General features: G+C 37.5%; 1 protein-coding gene across 1 annotated transcript; it reads right to left on the bottom strand.

Annotated features, from left to right (window-relative positions):
* Nucleotides 1-1,433: 1,433 nt before the first annotated feature.
* On the bottom strand, nt 1,434-19,612 carry LOC129252068 (meckelin). Its single transcript, XM_054890898.1, has 10 exons — nt 19,343-19,612; nt 12,529-13,199; nt 12,120-12,458; nt 8,224-8,859; nt 7,859-8,128; nt 7,397-7,764; nt 6,201-6,357; nt 6,007-6,094; nt 1,589-1,752; nt 1,434-1,527 (listed from the first exon to the last, which is right to left on the bottom strand). The coding sequence occupies exons 1-10, from the start codon at nt 19,557-19,559 to the stop codon at nt 1,447-1,449; spliced, it is 2,991 nt and encodes a 996-aa protein (XP_054746873.1). The 5' UTR covers nt 19,560-19,612; the 3' UTR covers nt 1,434-1,446.
* Between the last annotated feature and the right edge of the window lie 404 nt (nt 19,613-20,016).

The following is a 20,016-nucleotide window of genomic DNA, read 5'->3' as shown; positions in this document are numbered from 1 at the left end:
TCCTGGTGCTCCTTGGCTCGACCTTTTCAAATTTCAAGTAATTAAATAATTCGTATAGCTCTACATCAATCGATAGCAAAACTTTAAATGCGTTTTTCTGAAACTATGTTTTTTGAACTGGTGATCACTGTAACTTAAAAACCGTTTGGTAGATTTCAATAAAATTTATTCTGCTTTTGAAAAACATAAAAAACTCGTGCCTGATCGAAGGATTTCTTTTTTTAATTCCGATTTTTGAAACAATTAATTGTCCCTTTTTTTCTCCAAAATCTGAGAAAATATTTCGTGTGGCCGTCATGTTCGATCAGGCACAAGATTATATATTAATAAAACTAATTTCTCTTGTCCGATTAATTTTAGATGAATCTCCAAGGACTTGTAATAATCACCGCAAAGGACTTCTGGAGAAACGGGCTCCACACAAACAGCGATAACTTTTGCAATTATTAATTTTTGTTATTTGAAATTTTACTAAAGTCAAGTCGAAACATTATGTATTAATGCTATGTTTTTAGTTTTGTAAAATAAAGCAATTGACTAGCAAGAAAAAAAATTATTGAAAATCATAATTATTTCGGGCCTCTGACTACCCCTAAACCCTTAAGCAAGCTTTTTAAGGCATGAATACAAATCGTTTGAACGATATAATGGTTAAACCAGGTATACCGCCAGATGACGCCATCAAACACCAATGCGAGGGTTGTGATAAATGAAGATGCTACCAACGAATTCAGCATTTCATCCGGCATAAAACAAGGCGGCTCAGTATCAACGACAATTTTTCATATATGATCAATTTACTACCTGAGGTAGTATGCAAACTAAAATGTGGCAATTCAATTCTTCACTGCAGCTCGCAAGTCTTGGCTTGTGCCGATGTCATCGTCGTGATTGCGCAAAATGAACAAGAGCTTAAGAAAATATATAAGCGATTGAAAAGTTCAGCTTTAGAAGCGGGTCTATGTGTAAATAGAGAGAAAACGAAATAATATGCACTTCGCAAATAAACCGAGTGATCTTGCACACAAGGAAATCGATGGTGAATGCATTCAGATTGATAAATTTAGATACTTAGGTCTCTTCATCAGCAGTAATTCTGGCACTTCCATGGCAATAAATGACCGAGTAAGCGCGGCAAATAAAGCATTCTTTGCGCACTTAAAATTATTCAAGTCTCAATTGCTATCAAAAGCTCAAAAAATGGCAATATATAAAGCAATCTCACGAAGTGGACCTGAAAAAAAACGACATCACTTGAAAACAGTGGCAGTAAAACGGCGCTAATCGCTAATTAGGATTATTTCAGTAGAAATACTCAACCAGTACAACAACAGCAAGGGCCAGACCCTGCTGCAAACTAGCCTAATACACAAATCTTATAAAAAATATCACATACTCTAAAAATATGATATATTCAATCATAATACTCGTCGTGTGTTTGATAATTCACATAAGAAACCGTTGGTTAATGGAAGTCTTCGTTGTTACATTTTTGTGCACCCATTTTTGGAAGATATGCTGCAGTAGCTGTAAACAAAAATTGTTACTCAAGAAAGTTACGGTTTATAAATATGTTTTTTAAGAGCACCTTATTAAGCAAATAAACGACTACAGTTGCTGCAATCAAGTTAAGGGTTAGCATGTAAAAGGCTAACAGCAACGCCAGTTCCATCACGAAGCTATTTAAACTGTTGCCATACAAAAGCAGTTGGTCAAAGGATTTTGCATCATCAATATAGAATGTTCCTTTACCTGAAATGTTTCCAAAATGCATTATTATATTATACATGGGGTGTTTGTTTAAGAGCTTCAGAACTTAAAATGATAACACAAAATAAAATTATTGTTGGAACGACTTTTGGTTCATTGAATCTGGTAGATAGCATTGCCCGATAGCGCTCACCATTCACCATAAAATATAAAAATCGGCCAATTTCTAAAGGGAATGGTGACTGGTACCGTCAAGGGAAAACGGTTTTTGCCGTATGGCGGTGAGCTGCCGCCAAAGGTTGCCAAGCCAGGATTAACTACCAGTAAGGTTTTGCTGCGTGCTTAATGAGATAGGCAGGGAATCATCTTCTATGAGATTTCTTACGGCAACACTGTTAATTTGGACTTGTGCGATCAACAATAAAAAGTAACCGCCCAGAGGCGAAAAGCTTCAGGCAACAGGAGAGTGATTCGGTTCTATTTGACCATCGATAGTGACTCACTCTGGGTGCTTGTTTGGAATGTTCTTATGCATTCAACTTATAGAGTGATTACTATCCGTTCCTGTGCCTGGCGAATGAAGTCCTAAATTTCATGCAAAGATAATGCATTTTTTGCTACACCTTTATATAGACATTTTTTTAATTAATTTTACAATTTTTCAAATTATTTCCACACAAATCGGAAGAGGACTTTAACACATTTTGGCATAAATGGAAGAGAATTCAGAATTTCACATACCTAAAATTCTTATTATGAGGCTACTGCGGACTACGACCAAAAGAGATCTATTGGGCAAAGCCTATTAAGATACTCTATATTTTAAGGCTTTTTAAAAATTTTAGAATATTCTGGGGCTTATTGTTCTGAGGCGGTTTTTAAGTTACAATGATCACCAGTTCAAAAAACATAGCTTTTGTAAAAACGCATTTAAAGTTTTGCGAACGCTCCGGAGCGCCCGAGCGACCTTTGTTAATTATTGAATAACTCGAAAAGTATTTGTCGAATTCACTTCAAACTTTCACAGAATATTTTTATTATTTAAGATATTATGCTTTAAGAAAATGCAAAAAAATCCAAATTCTGACTACCCCTAACCCTTGAATGCATTCACAAAGAATGTGTCTGGATTTTCTGTGTCCATTTAACAGAGTCTACATATGATGGTCTCAGAGAAACCATTTTTTTTTTGTTTAAGTTATATCTCAGGCTACAGTGACCTTTAAAGTAGCCAGCTAAAAGTCTTAAGTCTACTCTGCTGGCCAACATACTTAATCCAGCCATAATTTCTGTTGCAAGTAGAGCTCGTTGAGACTCTTTAAATTTCGCCAGCATTCTACAAATTTCTTCTTCCGCTTTCTGAGAAATTTATTAATGGGGCCTTTTTCACAGAAAGGCGCAGGACCAATGATAGGCATGTTTGCCACTTTTTTAGCTAAGTGATCAGCCATTTCATTTTGCCTCATATAACTCATGCCCAGGAACCGAACTTAGTAATAAATACTGTGCTGAAGTTCCCTAACGTTGAGGTGATTATAGTTATAGAGTTGATAGGAAAGCCGCCTGACTATCTGAAAGTATGTACTTCTAAATGTGGGCTCCTTCCATTTTCTTACGTTGTCCTTGCCTCACACATATCTCGATGGCATACATTTCTGCCTGGAAGATTGTTGAGTAAAACCCCATTGGAATAGATTTTTTGGATTTAAGTCCATTAATTGCCGCCCTTGTTCTACCATCTTCTAACTTCGATCCATTAGTAATCCATATCTGGAGCCTGGTTTGAGGTGAATTATTTCTCTAGGCCGTAGGTTCATTAATAACAACTTGAAAGTTCCTGAAGAGAATGGGTTTGGGTGATAATGTATCAACCCTATAAAGAATAAGATTATGTCGAAAGTCTTGTAAGTTCTTTAAATGTACTTTCATATTACCACCTTTTAGATCGGATGTGCCTTTTTGAATCGCTTAAACGAGCTTCTTGTTCAATGAACCCTTGACTTTAAAACAACGTGCGGGAGACGTGATTCTACTTCCGTGCCTAAAATGAGAACTTCGTATCAGACACGTTTCGACTTCTTCTGGCCAAAAGTGTGAACTTCGTCTCAAATACGGAATTGTTTTTTGCGCAAGAGAAAAGCTTTCATCGAAAGTGGCGCGCACCATCGTCGCTCCATTCATAAGGCAAGGGTTTAAAATGGGAAGCGCCTTTCATTGCTTAACTTTAGGCCTTCATGCTATGGAAGCGTAAGTGACTATGCGTTTAACAACTGCAGTGAATGTCCAGTAAGTCATTCTGCATTTCAGTCCCCATGTTTTTTCAAAAAGCCTTGTACAGGCAAAGGCATATACCTAAATAGAATTGCTCACACGCAGAAACAACTATTTTGAAATTTTATTATATATTGAATTATAGGAGGCGGTTCCAACATCCTTATGTCATCCTATTGTCCTAGTATTTCGGCTGTGTTAAATTTAAAAATACGTATTGGAGGTTTGATTATAACAGATTTAAAGAATTTTCGAAACAAAACATTTTTTTTAATTTTTTTTTTCATTGTTTAGTTTAAAAAATATTTTTATTTTTAATATTTTTTTTTTAAACAAAAATATTTTTTTTAATATTTTTTTATTTTTAATATATATTTTTTTCTAATATTTTATATCTTTCGTCTAGAGAGGGTTTTGCTCTACTTATTGAGCTTTAATACACAAAACAGCTCATATCGAGTATTCCATTAACTCCCTGAAATACGCCATAACAACTGACTACTTAATCTCTCATAATGCTTTACATCAAAACATCTTCATCATTTTACAGAGATATAGGCAAGGCTCGAGATATTCTGTACTTGAGCTGCATGATTTTCAAGTTATTTCAGTTAAACGGTTTTTACCAATTTTTATACAAATTTTTCAAAATAATATTAGGTTGGGGAATAAGTTCGTAGCGTTTTTCCCAAAGACTTTTATTTAAACAAAAATCAATAATTATATCAATAACTTAATCAATTATATATTCGCCGTTACTCTTTACAACCTCTTCCTACCTCTTAACCAATTTGTTGATGCCGCTTTGCCAAAAGTCGCCTGGTCTGGTGTCAAAGAAGTTGTTGAGCCTGTTTTTAAGGGCCTCTTTGTTATCGAAGGTAACGCCTTTCATATGGCTCGACAGGGAGCGGGATATGGTAATCTTTTTGAGGGTTTCCCAGTGCACCATACCCTCCTAATCCCACCAAACACATCTGCTTTGGATGAAGAACCGGCTTGGCGTGTTTTCTGGTTTTGGCGTATCTTCTGGAGCCACCCACTCCTTTCTTTGCTTCATATTGATGTATAGGCACCATTCATTCTCATCTCTCTCTGTTTATGACCGTGTGTTGCTCAATAGCGGGCAAGAGCTCGTTAGACACCCAGACTCTCAATTTTTCGGTAAATTCCATTGAATGATAGTGATTAGGAATCGTTTTATGATCGCAGTTTATTTTGTTTTGCGAATTCCCGACTGGTTTGGCGATCGTTCTCGTTCAAATGTGATTTGAGAGGTTCTTCATCGGATTCTAAAGGTCTTCTGTTGCGGGACGTGTCATCTATGTCAAAGTCGCTATTTTTGAACTTTTGCAAACCATTTCCGTGCTGTGGGCTCGCCTATGACACCTCCATACAAGTTGCAAATGCCCGAGCTGCTTCGGCAGCCTTTTGACCTCGATGAAAAGCAAAGAGCAGGTGTCGAAAATGTGGATTTTTGCCTCCTGGATATTCCAATTCTAAGCCTCAAAACGAATAAAAAATTAAGTAACTCAAAAATATTTTACACTTAACATAGTTTTGTAGAGCAGAAATAGTGATGAATATTTGCCCTTTGCCAAACAGCAAACAAATCGTTGTAAAATAAAAGAAAATATAAAAACGCTACGAACTTATTCCCCAACCCCTTGCACTGTTTTCAAACGGCATGATTTGCAGAGCAGTCCTGTGTACAGTGGTTAATTTTCACTATTTCTACCAAATACAGTCTTAACTTTCCTTATCAAAACCAATCCGAACTCTATTGATTTAAATATTTTTTAAATGGCATTTTAAATGGCAGAAATTGCAGATATCTGATCATTTGAATTTTATATTAAAAAAATGTGATAGCCATAAATATTTTTTTAAATTATTATGGCACCTTAATCTTAAATATTATAATATTAACTGTCCGATTAAATTAAGTGTGCGTTGGCTCTATAAACAACTTATCTCTCAAAACTTTAATACATTTTAATATCTCTAGAAACATTTTCATGTACTTACTTTCAGTCAAATAATAATCACATTCACAGTTTAACCTTTTTTCAATAAAGGTTTTCTCTTTTATAATATAATCCATATCCTTGATAGCCTGAAATGAATGAGACCCATGTACATACACATCATATATACATATACACTGCTACATATTCTACTAGGTAAGTTCCAATAGTCAAAACTTTCAATTTCAAACTTACGTGGTCTATAAAAGCGCATAGAAATCGATTCAGACTACTGTAGGCCGCTGAGCTGCGCTCCGCAACAGCATCGATGGTTTTGATTTCGTTTTGGAAATGTGCTTGGGATATGCTATACGAGCGGTGGAAAGGCGCCATCAACTTTTCGAAGTAAATTCTGCGGAATTTTAAAATGGTGTTAGAATTCATGCGATGTACATAAATAATCTAATGAGAGGTGAATCTCGCTGAGAGGTCCCTATCAAAGTGAGTAATTCGATTTACTTTTATTTTAGTTGTTACAGATATGAAATGAAGTATCAAATGATGTGGTTGGGTATGGAGCTTTTAGTCATCATTACAATTTAGCATGAATCGCTTCCAGTAAAAGGTAAAAAAATCGAATTTGATGTTCTACTTGGACGTGACTTAATAATTATACCATAGCATTAGTTACATGATATATAGAACTTCTTGGCTACTCTTCAAGACAATTCATTAATTTTGGGACTGGTCAATTTATTGGAACGATGGATTTTCAAAGAAGGCCCCAGCAACTGATGAACATGAACAGAGATGATATATTACCAGATTTGCTATTTAGCTATGGTGAAAAAAAATATGAAGGCAACTTTGGCTGCCACGTCACTTGGAAGATTCTGCAGCCGAACTTTGATAATTTCACATGTATGCACACTCGTCCATTCAGTTGTTGTTGAGATGACAACGAAGAGTTGGACGTAATTAACACAATCTTAGTAAACGAACCGCTTCGGGATCCAAGTAACGTCAGCCCATCAGCTGATTCTGTCAAATGCGCTCAGAGCCGAATAACGGTTTGCTACGTAACACACCTCCTAAAATCGTTTCAGTATGAGATTTGGCCAACCGCTATGGTGGAAAAGAAAAAAAGAAAATTGTGTGTGTTCAAATACTGTTTGAATAACGTTTTCATGACGGCTCGAGTCGAAATGGAAGTAAGTAAGAAAGTTGTGCACAGTTACTGCGCTAGAAAAGAAATATCTCACTGGCAACTGGCCAAGAGCTTTACATTCAATGTAGATGGCGCCAAAATATTACTATCAAGTTTGGAGATACTAGTTATTTCAAAGGCAAGTCAAAAAGTCGGAGCAAAAAGTACGCCAGAAATCCGAATCTTGAACGAAAGTTTCTGACTACAATACAACAAATAAAAACAAAGTATGTGAGAGAATTACCGCAGGTTTAGAGGAGGCAAAATGATGTAACTCTGCTGGTCCGAATCACCCAGAAGGCCTTTGCGGCTGCATCGATGCTGTGTGTCGCGTTGTATTTGCACCAACATTGAATACATATCTGTATCCGCAAAGCCGTTTGGGGATCGTCCATGTATGTAGAAACCAAAGCTCTGCTCCAGCAACATGAATACGGATATATTAGACAACGAGCAGAGATCAATGAATTTTTGCAGTGGATCGCCAAAAATGCGGTTCAAAACAAAATTACGGAATATTATTTGAGTGATGTAAACAACAGTGCTGACCGTTATAATGACAAATAGTTGGAGAGCGAGATCTTTGCTAATGTCAGTCACAGTGATGAAAGTCTGGAAATAATATATTAAAGGAAATTGATTAGTAGAGAGCTACTTACAAACTCTTTATAAGGAACTACATAGTATGCATGCAAATCCACTTCACCTGCGCCAAAGGTAGCACCAAGAGTCCTTGCCACACCACGGAGTGCTTCTGCTTTACGCTCAAACGGATCCATTCATTTGCTACGAAGATTATGCGCCAAGCAGAGACATTCTCGGAGGCGAAAGTCCGCACACTAGAGCATACAGAAGACGTTTCCAGATTATTCTTCAATGTGAAATGATTATTCTCACAAGTACGCGGGCGTTCCCAATCAATGAGAAAAATATCAAAATGACTGATGCGCCAAAAATGCACGCAAACAAACGTAAGCTGTAATGGAATGGAATGCAATTAAAACAACCTTGTCGCATGCATGTAGATTGTATGTATGTATGTATGCATGTAGGCTCAACCGCGTAGCTTACCTTCAATAGGAAAGCCACATAAATTAGAATTTCCAATGAGCGTTGATCGTCTTTCATGATAGGCAATGTGATCTCGACGGTGTGTTGGGCGAGAAAATGCATGGGATAGGCGAACATGTAGAGGAGGAACCACAAAATAATCGCATTTGCAGCGTAAGAGATGAAGTGTACCAGGAATTCGAGCAAGCACGAGGATGGAGCACAAAATTCAGATGTTGTTGCTGTCGATACGGCGGCATTGCGTTTTCTAAAGTTATACATTTGCAGAATGCCCGCCGCTAATGCAATCAACAACAAGGCGGGTAGCAATGTCTCGAATATAAGCCTCCTTTGTGCAGCCTCTCCAACTCGCGCAAAACTTATTTGCAATTTAAATGGATGCACTGCATGGAGTGACGCATTGGCGCTCATGTCAAGGTGGCGATAGCGCAGCTTCACAAGCGGCATTCCAATCTGATTGTTGTCATGAATTTCATAATGTATTTCAAAATATTCCACATATCGTATGCTGCGGTAGAGTGAGAGCTTAAATTCATCTTCATATTTCGCTTGCTGTGCATTGCTGTGGGTATGTCGAGGCTGTGCTTCGATCAACTGGAAACGCTTCACCAGTTGCCATTCTTCTGGATGTGGACGCTTAAATTATGAAAATATACATACGTTATTCGTAAATACATACATACGTATAGGTGTGGACAGCCAAATAGAGACAAGGTCTTACAGGGTTTGATTGAAAAGTAATGAGCCTTCCCGCGCGGAGCGTCTGCCAAGCGATCAACCGAATCGGCTGGTGGGGGAAAATGATCGTTGGATCTTCCCCTTCCACTAGAAACCGGTCCCAGTTCGCTGGCAACAGCGGTGCAGTCAACATCGCTTCGCGCGTGAAAGATGTTTTAAAAGTGTGTTAGGATTTTGTAGTGGCGAAAATGCAGCGATCGTTGGAGCAACGTTACTTGATCAAATTTTGCGTAAAGCTAAACAAAACGAGTACCGACACCATTGGGCTACTCAAGGAGGCTTACGGGGACCAATCTCTGTCCAGTGCCCAGGTAAAACGGTGGAACAAGCCGTTCAAGGAAGGCCGGGAGGACGTCGAAGACGAACAGCGATCTGGAAGGCCTTCGACGATGCAAACAGACGAAGATGTGAACCGGATTCGTGGATTTTGAACATTGACCGTCGTGCTAGTCTGCGTGAGATCAATGAAGAGTTAAATTTAACTTAGGTATTACAATGTGCGGGAAATCGTGATCGGAAAACTTGAAATGCGCAAAGTGTTCCAAAGGTTTCGACTGATGAACAAAAGCCGGCGCACACCACCTTCCTCTGTACCTCTGCATTGGGCAAGATGAGGGTTCCGGAGCTTCGTTACCCTCCCTACAGCCCAGACCTGTCCGGACTTCATCTTGTTCCCGCGCCCAAAAAGAAAGCTGAAGGGGAGGCGTTTCGACTCCATCGAGGCGATCCAAAAAACTGTGACAGCCGAATTGAACGCGATTCCACCGGATGAGTTTAAAAAATGTTTCCTGCAGTGGAAGGACCGCTACCAGCGGTGTATTGACGCTCAAGGGTCCTATTTTGAAGAATATTAGTTGTATAAGCCAAAAGGTTTAATAAAACTGCTTAAAAAATGAGCCAAAAGGTTTAATAAAACTGCTTACTTTTCAATCAAACCCTGTGCATTTTGATTAATTGTGTTTTATTTGAATTTCGAACATGGCGACCGGTATTTAGGGCCTCCTTTAGAATTTGGATTCATCTTCGATGGTAAAAATTTCCGTTTATTTGCAGTTCAAGTGCGAACTTAAAATCGAAATATTTTGAGAAAATTACCTGATTCAAAAAACATAATATATATTAACACAGATCCGTAAACTACGACACAAAATTAAGATTAAATATTTTGGCGTTTTTTCGAATAATTTTAGCATCACAACAAAATGTAAGATGCAGAAAACAATAATACACCGAATGACAAAAGGATTCCATCGATGACTTGTGTTTCAAAGCGAACGTTTATCTTGCCAGCCTTTCTCGTTTTTTCACCGCGAGGAAACTCAAGCTTTCGCCCACTATACCCAGGGCGATGAACGTAGATGACTCACTAATACCGACCTTTAACAACCGTAATAACATACGACCGCAATTGCCACTAAGGTCCGAACATGCAACAATGTCCTCAAACCGCTAACCGGCAACACTTGGGGCAAAGACAAAGAAGTGTTGCTAGCGACATTTAAAGCAGATACTAAATTACGTGCTCGCCTGGTCGCCTAGCACTAGTGATTCGCAGTGTATAGAGCCCCAGACCTGTCATAATACAGCTATCAGGACAGCCGCGGAATGTCTTCTAAGGTTTCCTCTGCAACACCTTCACAAGGAGGCTTCCATGCTCCCGGTCAAGGAGCACAGCCAAATGCTCAGCAAGCAATTCCTGTAGGGTGTTACCGAAGGAATCACTCCTGCAGACATTTGCTAGAACCTGAGCCGCCTCCCAGGCGAGTCAGGCGACATTTCTTCGACGACACCGATGAGATCCAGGACCAAACACAATTCCAACTACTGGATCGGATTGTATATAAGAATATACAAACATTAAACGACATTTATCGGGAGACTCTCACCCCCTTCCCCAAACTCACATCCCCCGAATGTCATTCTATTTTGTATAACTTGGATGTAGACGAACTCCTATACATTCTAAGCAACTATATCTTTCATGTCCGTGGCCGTGCAGTTGAATTTGTAATCGAACAGCATGCAACAAGTCCCGCGTATCACACAAAGATTTATCGATAGACTAGAAATAATTTACTCTGACGAAATGATTATCGATGACTGATCCAACTTTCTCAACTCATATCTATGGCACTTATCCCCCTTGGCTGTTGTTGTAAATTATGCGATGAAATTAATTATTTGCCTGCACTGAACTTTTAGGTAAAACGTCGGGTTTATCTTCAATCTACATTACTGTTAGGTGTTTGGCCGAGCCCCTTCTACTATTTATTGGTATTGTTCCGCACATGGAGGGGCCTTCAGTTTTACGCCGACTCTGAACGGCATATACCAAAAATCAGAAATGCGAGTGGTTATAGGAAGATCTCAATAAAACTTGTAATTGACCCCTAAACTTAGATGATATATCTATTGCGAACTTAGCTCTTTGGAATACAGGACAATGAAACCCGGCGAACGTGGCATTCTTGCGATTTGACGAATTTCAAAAGGTCGATACCAACGGGCATCTGCTTTACATACATTTTTAAAGCGGAATGATTTTTATTATTATGAGGGGATTTAACACTGCGACCTGGAAGATCTAGTGTTATTATTATTACTATTAGTATTAGATTAAGATCTATAATATTATGCCCCTGTATAGATTCAGAGTTTTTCTTTTTTTATTCAAAAAATATATTTATATACAAGTACCTACATAACTTTGAGAAGGTAATGCGCTTCTAAATCTTTTACTTAAAACAAACAACTTTTCGCTACAGCCAAATGACTGGTGAATACGCCAAATTGTCCTGCGGCGAAAGAATCGAATCAAAGCCTCATCGAATGAAAACCTACATGAAGCATCTGACAACGGCGTCATTCGAGAGCTTCCGATGGACTAACGACAGTGCCGATGCGTGTCACAGAGGCGGGGTGCCTAATTCTCGTTAAGCGATTCAGAACTGCTTTTTTGTTTTGATAAAATAAATAATATTTACGTGTGGAACTAAAGAGCCGCAGCTTAACATCCAAAGAGCGGCAGGTTGCTGACCCCTGGCCTAAAGTTATATATGTATGCACACGAATTTTTGCTAATTTTAAAGCTATGCTTAAATTTGCAGCTTCCACAACTCTTAAACGACTAGGTATGAAAATTTAAAATAAGTTCTTACCAAATTTTCTGCTGATATATCTTCAATGAGAATAGGTAAAATTTGTAACTTCGTTCTCTTCGCTTCCTGTGCCGATGGCATAGAAATATTCAAAAATATGCTAAAGAAATTTTCATTCGCGTATATCTGAGCTAAATCAATCAGGTTATCCACCGTCAATCTGCAATGGATTGGTTGTGCAGAATATGCAAATTGTATATCCTGCTGTGGATTCCAGTCTGTCGCATCACTTATTGCATGCATTTGGCATAAATTGACATGGCTCATTTTAAATGCACCCCAACGACGCAAGGTGCCATCCAACGCATAAACGGTGCTGAACAGTTGCAAACGGTTGAACTGAAAAGAAGGCATTTCATGTATCAGCCAGAAAAGTGAGATCAAAAACAAACAAGAAAAAAGCACTCACTGCTCTGTCACCATCATTAATGGCCAAAGCCTCCCTAAGCATTTTGGCAGTATTTTTGCCCTTCTTGTAGTACAACGAGGGCTTTGTGGCCTGGAGGTGTTCATCCATGCTGGCATATTTGATTACCACATCTGAAACCTGAGTTAGCAGAAAGGCGCTGCAGGGTGAGTTCTTATCGGTTGAGTAGTGAGACATTACACAAAGATTTGCCAGCTGGTTGCAAGCAGTGTAGTTACGCAATGCCAAACAGAAGAAAGCCACGAACTTTAGGTTGCCAAAGTGAACGGCACCGGTGCTGGCGCTGATCGATTGCCAAAACGAGTTGTACTTCAAATAAGGCTTGAGCAGCGCATTGCCGATGCAATAGTCCATATAGCGGAAGTTGTATTCCAAATTGCAAATGTTACAAATATCATTGGAATGGAAGCCTGCGGGGGTGATGCGTATTGGCCTCGTTGCTGCAGCAGATCGCGTTATGTAGTCATTGGTAAGTTGAGTAAAGTTAATTAACTTGAATTCGCAGGAAGTTTTACTTGCATTGGCAATTACCACTGAGCAGCCATTGTCGATTGATGAAGCATTGTAGCACTTTTTTGCGCATATTGGATTTTTTCCATGTGTGTCGTACAGAGCCACTGTGATATAGTTGGGTGCACACTCGCAGAAAAATTCTGAAATCAGTAGAGAATATTTCTAGTTATAGTTGTTTGAGATTTACAGCATAGATATCATAAAAAATTTCGGGTTGAAATCGACAAAAAATCTGATCTTATTTTTTAATTAAAAGAAAACAATACAAAATGTCTTGAAGGCGTTGTTCCGAAAACATCTAAAAATAGACAAAAAATTATTTGAAGGTTTGTCTTTATTTATAATAAGGATAATAGTGATTAGATTTCAGCAAAGTCGCAAGAACTAGTTGATACAACAGTGAGTGCTGTCTACAAAAGGGTGGATAGAAACGCAATGTGAGTTGAAATACAGGTGAATTGTTGATTTTACAGGTCTGAAGCCTCACTCATAAGATCCAAAAGTTGATTTATGGGCTTCAGCTGTTTGCAAAATACGCTCATCGGGCCTTGTCTGCGATGTTTAGAAGACTAATTCCGTAGTAGTAACGCAGAATGCAGAATCACCCTTCTCATGGATTGGGCAAGCCCCAGCGGGTTAGCGGAAATCTACAAAGAAAGCGAACGTTTTCTTTTTCGCTTGAAAGTTCAAGTGAACTATGCTTGTTAAATTAAACAATTAATCGAATGGCCCTTACGGAACCCAGCCTGAAATTCTATTTATTATTTATTGCAACCTCACCATACATTAATACAGCACAGGAGAGAACCATTGAAGAAGAGCATGAACATTTTACAAGATATATGTACATTAGACTGGCCGCAGCTTGTATGGAGAAAAATAAAAATTGAAAATCCAAAAGTTTTCGGGTCGTAAAACGTGAGGTTAGATGCAATAAGGAACGGTATATTTTTTCAGCCCGATCCGATGATGTCTAACCGTGCCCATTTGATCCCAAAGTATGGAAAATTTGAAAAAATCACAATTTTTACTAATTTTTTTTCGTTTCCAATTTTTTTGTTCGAATCTTATATAATATTTATTGATGTGATGCGATTTTAATTAATGATCTTGTTTACTTTATTGCGGTATGGCCCAATTTATATCGCGAAAGCCACCTGAAAAAAGGCGCTTTCAGCACACATAACTGATTAGTGATACGTGGAAAATATGTCACCGTCAGTTGAGTAATAGAAATTGTGTTTTATGAACGGTGTGTTGAGCCAGCTGCTAAATGAAATAATTATTTTTAAAGTTTATGCAAAGGTACTTTTTAAATAATTTTTCACACTTCACTATAATAATAAAAATAAAAATTTGTTTCATAATCAACACTTTGGTGATCACTAAACAATTCATCAACTGTTGTGTTCGCTGAATACGCTAAAAGTTTTGAATTTTTACTCGACATTTGAATTAGTAGGCCTTGGCATTGCATTTTTATTCAGTTTCAGTTGTCTTATGCGTTTAATAGTACAAAAGTAATTAGTTAGTGAAAAAATGAGTTCAAAATCATTATCAGGCATTCCGAAAAAAAGATTACGTTCTGAGCGAAAAAATATTTCTTGTGGGTGAATGTGAAAGTGTTATTTTGGGGGCCAAGTTGCCATCAATGAAACAGGTGATCCAATTATTGTTTTACAAAATGAGGCACGAAAACTTGACTTTGGAAAGCAATATGAAATACACGATTGGTGCCACGATTGAATTTTGGAAAAAAGCTAAAATTCCCACGGCGCAAAAAAAAATTGTATTAAAAAACTTAAAAAGCTTTACGAGGAATGGAGAAATTTACAAAAACATTCCAAAACTCAAGAAAAGAAAAACGCAAAGAGCAACGAATGGAAGTAGAAAGAAAGCGCGTTGAAAAGCATTTAGTTCATAGTAAGTTTATTAAAGTTAAGCCTTACTGGTTCTTTTTTTTATTATTTGATCCCATTTGAAGCTAATTATGCTCTTGAAGTCTCTGATACCGCGGATGCTGAAAAGGATATTTCAGCTGGCGAAGAAAATGCAGCAAAAGATATGAATGAAGGCGAAGATACAGACGGAAGTAACATTAATTTACTACCGAAAAAGGCAAATCGAGGAAAAATTAATTTTATTGATGATAGAATGCTTGCATGCATGGACAAATGTAACCTCTCAACAAGAGATGCCATGCATTTTTGAGTGCAACGGTTGCTGCCTTCATAAATACCATGCAAAATGTTATTGGAACGCCGTCAATAAAAATGGAAGATTTAATTCTTAATCGAACAACATTACATTCGATGAGGAGAGATTATCGTCGCAGACAAGCTCAAGAGATTATTAATGGATTCAATGTAATTGTTTTACTGAATATGTTTATAAGATTCTTGACCTTTCTTTTTACTTGTTTGTAGATTCCCGACGCTTTTGTCCTTCACTGGGATGACAAGCTGCTTGCAGAAATCCGAGGCACAGAAAAGAAAGATAGATTGTCTCTCGTTGTCACAGGAGAAAATATGGAAAAACTGCTGGGGATACCAAAAATTGAAAGTTCAACGGGAGATGCAATAGCTACAGAAATACATAATTTTTTGTGCAAGTGGAAGCTCGATGATTTGGTGGAAATTGTATCATTTGATAAAACAGCTGCTAATACGCGAGTTAATAATGGAGCAGCGTTCTTGCTTGAAAAAAGGTTGGGCCGAAATCTACTTTTCTTTCCCTGTCGTCACCATGTTAGTGAGATGCTAGTCAAATCAGTGTTCGAACTAAATTTTGGCAAATCATCAGCACCGGAAGTTCCCTTATTCAATCGTTTCTTTAACAGCTGGAAAAACATTAATTCTAAGTCATTCAAAAGTGGAATATCGGAAAATGAAGTTCGGAAAGTCTTTACAATAGCTGAAGTGGAAATATTTAAGAATTTTTGTCTAACTGCATTAAATAGTCACCACACTCGTGCCGATTATAAAGAATTACTACAACTATCGTTGCTCTTTGTTGGGGAAGACGTACCAAATTTTTCACAAGTACGGTCATCTGGTGCAACATCACACGCAAGGCTTATGTCGAAGTGCCTATATTGTTACAAAATGTTTCTGTTTCGCGAGCAATTCGTGTTAACGACTTCAGAGATAAAGAGTCTAAGAAGCGTTTGTATTTTTTTAACCTGCATCTACGTTCCATATTGGTTTCGTTGTGTGGATCCAATAGCTGCTCCACAAAATGACCTTAAGCTCATTCAAGATGTGATTGTATATTTCGATAAGAATGTATCCAATGCCTTGTTACATAAAATTAAAAATCATTTACGGTATTTGTCGGAAGAGGCGGTTGGCCTTTCATTTTTTGATGATCAAATTCCTTCACATATTAAGCGAAAAATGGTGGAAGCAATTACTAGCGATAACCAGAAGGAAGATGCTGTTCCAAAGATTGTTGTTGCAACAATGTCAGAAATAACGCTTTACGGCAGCAAGAATATAAATGATTTTAATTCATCAAGAACTAAAACATTCTTTACCCGAACAAATTTTTTGGAATCAAATTCTTCAACATGGCAAGAAAGTGAAGACTATATAGCGGGAAAACGAATTTGTCAACATTTGTCTGTAGTTAATGACGCTGCAGAGAGAGCATTGAAATTGATCACAGACTACAACAGATCGCTTACTTATAATGAAGAAGACAAACAGTACTTACTGCAAGTTGTTGAGCACTACAGGCAATTGTATCCGTCTTACACCAAAACATCACTCATTAAATAGACAATCTATTTCTTTAATTAAAATTTTATTAAATTAAAATAAATTATATAAATAAAGATAAATTATATATATATTAAGCCTATACATATTAAGTTAAATTAAATTATATAAATTGTTTTTCATTACTCCTAACCTCATGTTTTAAGACCCGAAAATTTATGGATTTCCACAAAAAAAAAGTTACGGCCAGTCTAATGTACATAGATAATCCTCGGAATGTAATGAAAGATTATTTTATTTAATGTTTGGTATTATACAAGGCCCATTTATTGAAGGTGGTGGCACTAGACCAACAACAATATTGTGTACGTTTGATTATCACGGCAAGGCATTGGCGAAGTAGAAAACAAAAAATTAATTCGCCTTGTATTATTTTTTGCTGACAGCTACATGGCCACAGCAAAAGAAAAAAAAACAAATCAGCTGATTTATCAACACTACCTTTAATAGATTCGCCTTGGTATGATGTCAATTTTGAAATATTTATGTTTCTATTTTTCAATCATTTTTCAATTCATGTTTTCAATCAATTTATGTGCTTAATTTCAAACTTTTTCCCTATTATACTTGACACTTGTGAACTATGTAGAAAGCTGCAGCATACAAACAGGCAAGCAAAGGTGCGCGCAAAGGTCAAAATAAACATTTCCATCAGGCAAAATCATTTTTTTATTTTATTTAGTAAAAATGTTATTCAGAAACAAAATTGGATGATTAATTTTGTGCCAACTTGTACTTAATAAAAGGGGTTATTTATTGTGTATTCATGACGTTATTTTATTTTTTAATCACCCTTTTCAATCTCAATTAGTCGTTTTGGTCAATAATTGGACTAGTTTTGTTATATGGACTTGTTTGCTTATTTTCAACCAGTATGAGACTGGCAATTGACATCTCGTAGCACAACGCCATATAACAAATTACAGTTGCTCATATGGAAAAGGGACAAGCATGCCTCCAACTGGCCCTGAGTCGTTCTGTGGACTTAGAGGAGAAAGAGGAAGGAGAATAAATTCGTTGAACACTGGCGAAATTCTATCCGTCAGCAACAAATGAAGCAATTCCTAACGCCAGACAGAGGAATTTCTGATAAGCTACTTTCGCTCAGCAGAGTAGACTTAAGACTTTTAGCTGGTTACTTTGCAAGCCACTGTAGCCAGAAAAATCACTTAAACAAAATTGGTCTCTCTGACACCATCATCTGTCGATTCTGTGAAATGTGCACTTAAAACCCATATTCTACACTAGGCAGAAAAAGGCTACACCATCTTGTAGGTATTGCCGATATAAATTATGGAGCAATAAACCCCAGAATAAAATATTATATAAAGACTATAAAATACGAATACCCGACAGAAATATTGGCAGACCAGAGTCAAATCAGATGATAGTGATCATCATATTTATACTGACGGCTCAAAGATGGCAATGGCACTGGATCGGGAGTGTACTCGGAACAATTACCCTTAGATGTACGCTATAGATAAAGCAGCAAAAACGATAAGACTAATGGACTTATCTCTGGCAAACCCTACCATTTTTGTTCATAGTCAAGCAGCGATTAAGGCACTGGCCTCAGCATGCATCAATTCAAAATTTGTTGAAGAATGCAAGAGGTTGCGCTCGCTTATCCAACAACACAACACCAACCTTTGTTGGGCCCACAGCCACTCTGGAGTGGAGCGAAATGAAAGTGCTGTATCGCGGAGATCAATAGAAACTGGTCTCAGACTACTAACTACAGGATCAAAAACTGAATCTTAAAAGGAGAAAAAGTCGGCTTGGATTCAGCAGATTAACTACCAGCGTCCTCACAGGTGTTATAACAGGTCACTGAACTATTGCCACCCTAACCTGTAGAAGCCAAGTGTACCTCACAATGCCTTTTGGAGAAACTGTGGAGATAAAGAAGAAATTGAGTCGGTGTAAGACCTCCTCTGTGAAAGTCCTGTACTTCAAAGAAGCCGTGCCAAATATCTTGGCGATTTTTTTTTTGAAGACCTGGAAAATTTGCAAAATGTCTCACTGGAGGGCCAACTATTTACCTTAAAAAGATCTAAGCAGTTTAAGCGACTTAGTTAGAGGATGTAAATCAAATGCAGGTATCAAATGGGCCTTCGGACCACAGAGTGTCTTGTCTTAAACAAGCAACTAACCTAACCCCAGATGTGCAACATTTTAAAAAAGCTTTAAAATATAGGGTACCTCAATAGGCTTTGTACAATAGATCTCTTTTGATCGCAGCGCCTAGTAGTCTAATAATAATAAGAAATGGAAAAAGAAATGGACAGTTGCCTGAGTAGTTGGATCTGTGACCCATACTGGTTGTGAGGTAGTTCATTTGTCATAGTGCATTTTGCTGCTGGGTATGTAAAAACCAAAAAGCTATGTATGTATGTATGTATATAAGTCGAATACAAATACATGTATAAATATAAAAATAAACGTATTGAAATCCAACCGTTGCTGCTAAAACCATTTTAATCTGTTTGATCAATACTTACTATTCGTCGTGGACTGTAGGTTTTCCTCCTCCTCGCCACAAGCAACACATGAAAATGTATCCAAATCATAGTATTCATTACTTTTACATTGGTTCATATCGTGAAACGTAAATAGAGTACCGCTTGAATTGGCTGATGCTACTTCCTGGGCGTTTCCGCAGCGAAAAGCCGAAATCGCCAACACTTGGAAGAGCAAGTTTACATAAAGGAAGCTCATTTTCGAGATATCACGTATTTATGTTTAGTATTTTTTATACTCCTTAACCGAAATATCAGTCCGTTTTTGTTTATAAATTCGTTTTAGTTTTAAATATTTTTGAATGTTTTTTTATGTTTTTTTGCCAACATCAGTTGTCACTCTACGCGTACAATGACATCAAACGACTAATTTTAATGCCGGAAAGTTTTGCTTCAATCAGATATAAGTAGACCCTACTATGTACCGCATACGTACCTTGTACTTGGACGTGCAAGGCGAGTGCGTGATTAGTGTCATTTCGATAGCATTTCGAGACATTCTGAAGGAGCCATTCAAGTATAGTTTTGTTTATGTAAATATGGAATAAAGTTGCTATAGCTACTCAACCCTCAATCAAGGTGTTGCATGCAAATCAGCAAAAGGGTTTTTAGATTGCGCGCAACCCCTGCATACACACGCGCTTGCATAGATACCA

This window comes from Anastrepha obliqua, chromosome 1, assembly GCF_027943255.1.
Source record: "Anastrepha obliqua isolate idAnaObli1 chromosome 1, idAnaObli1_1.0, whole genome shotgun sequence".
Taxonomy (NCBI): Eukaryota; Metazoa; Arthropoda; class Insecta; order Diptera; family Tephritidae; genus Anastrepha; species Anastrepha obliqua.
The sequence above is the reverse complement of the archived record's forward strand: the minus strand, read 5'-3'. Positions and strand labels throughout refer to the sequence as shown.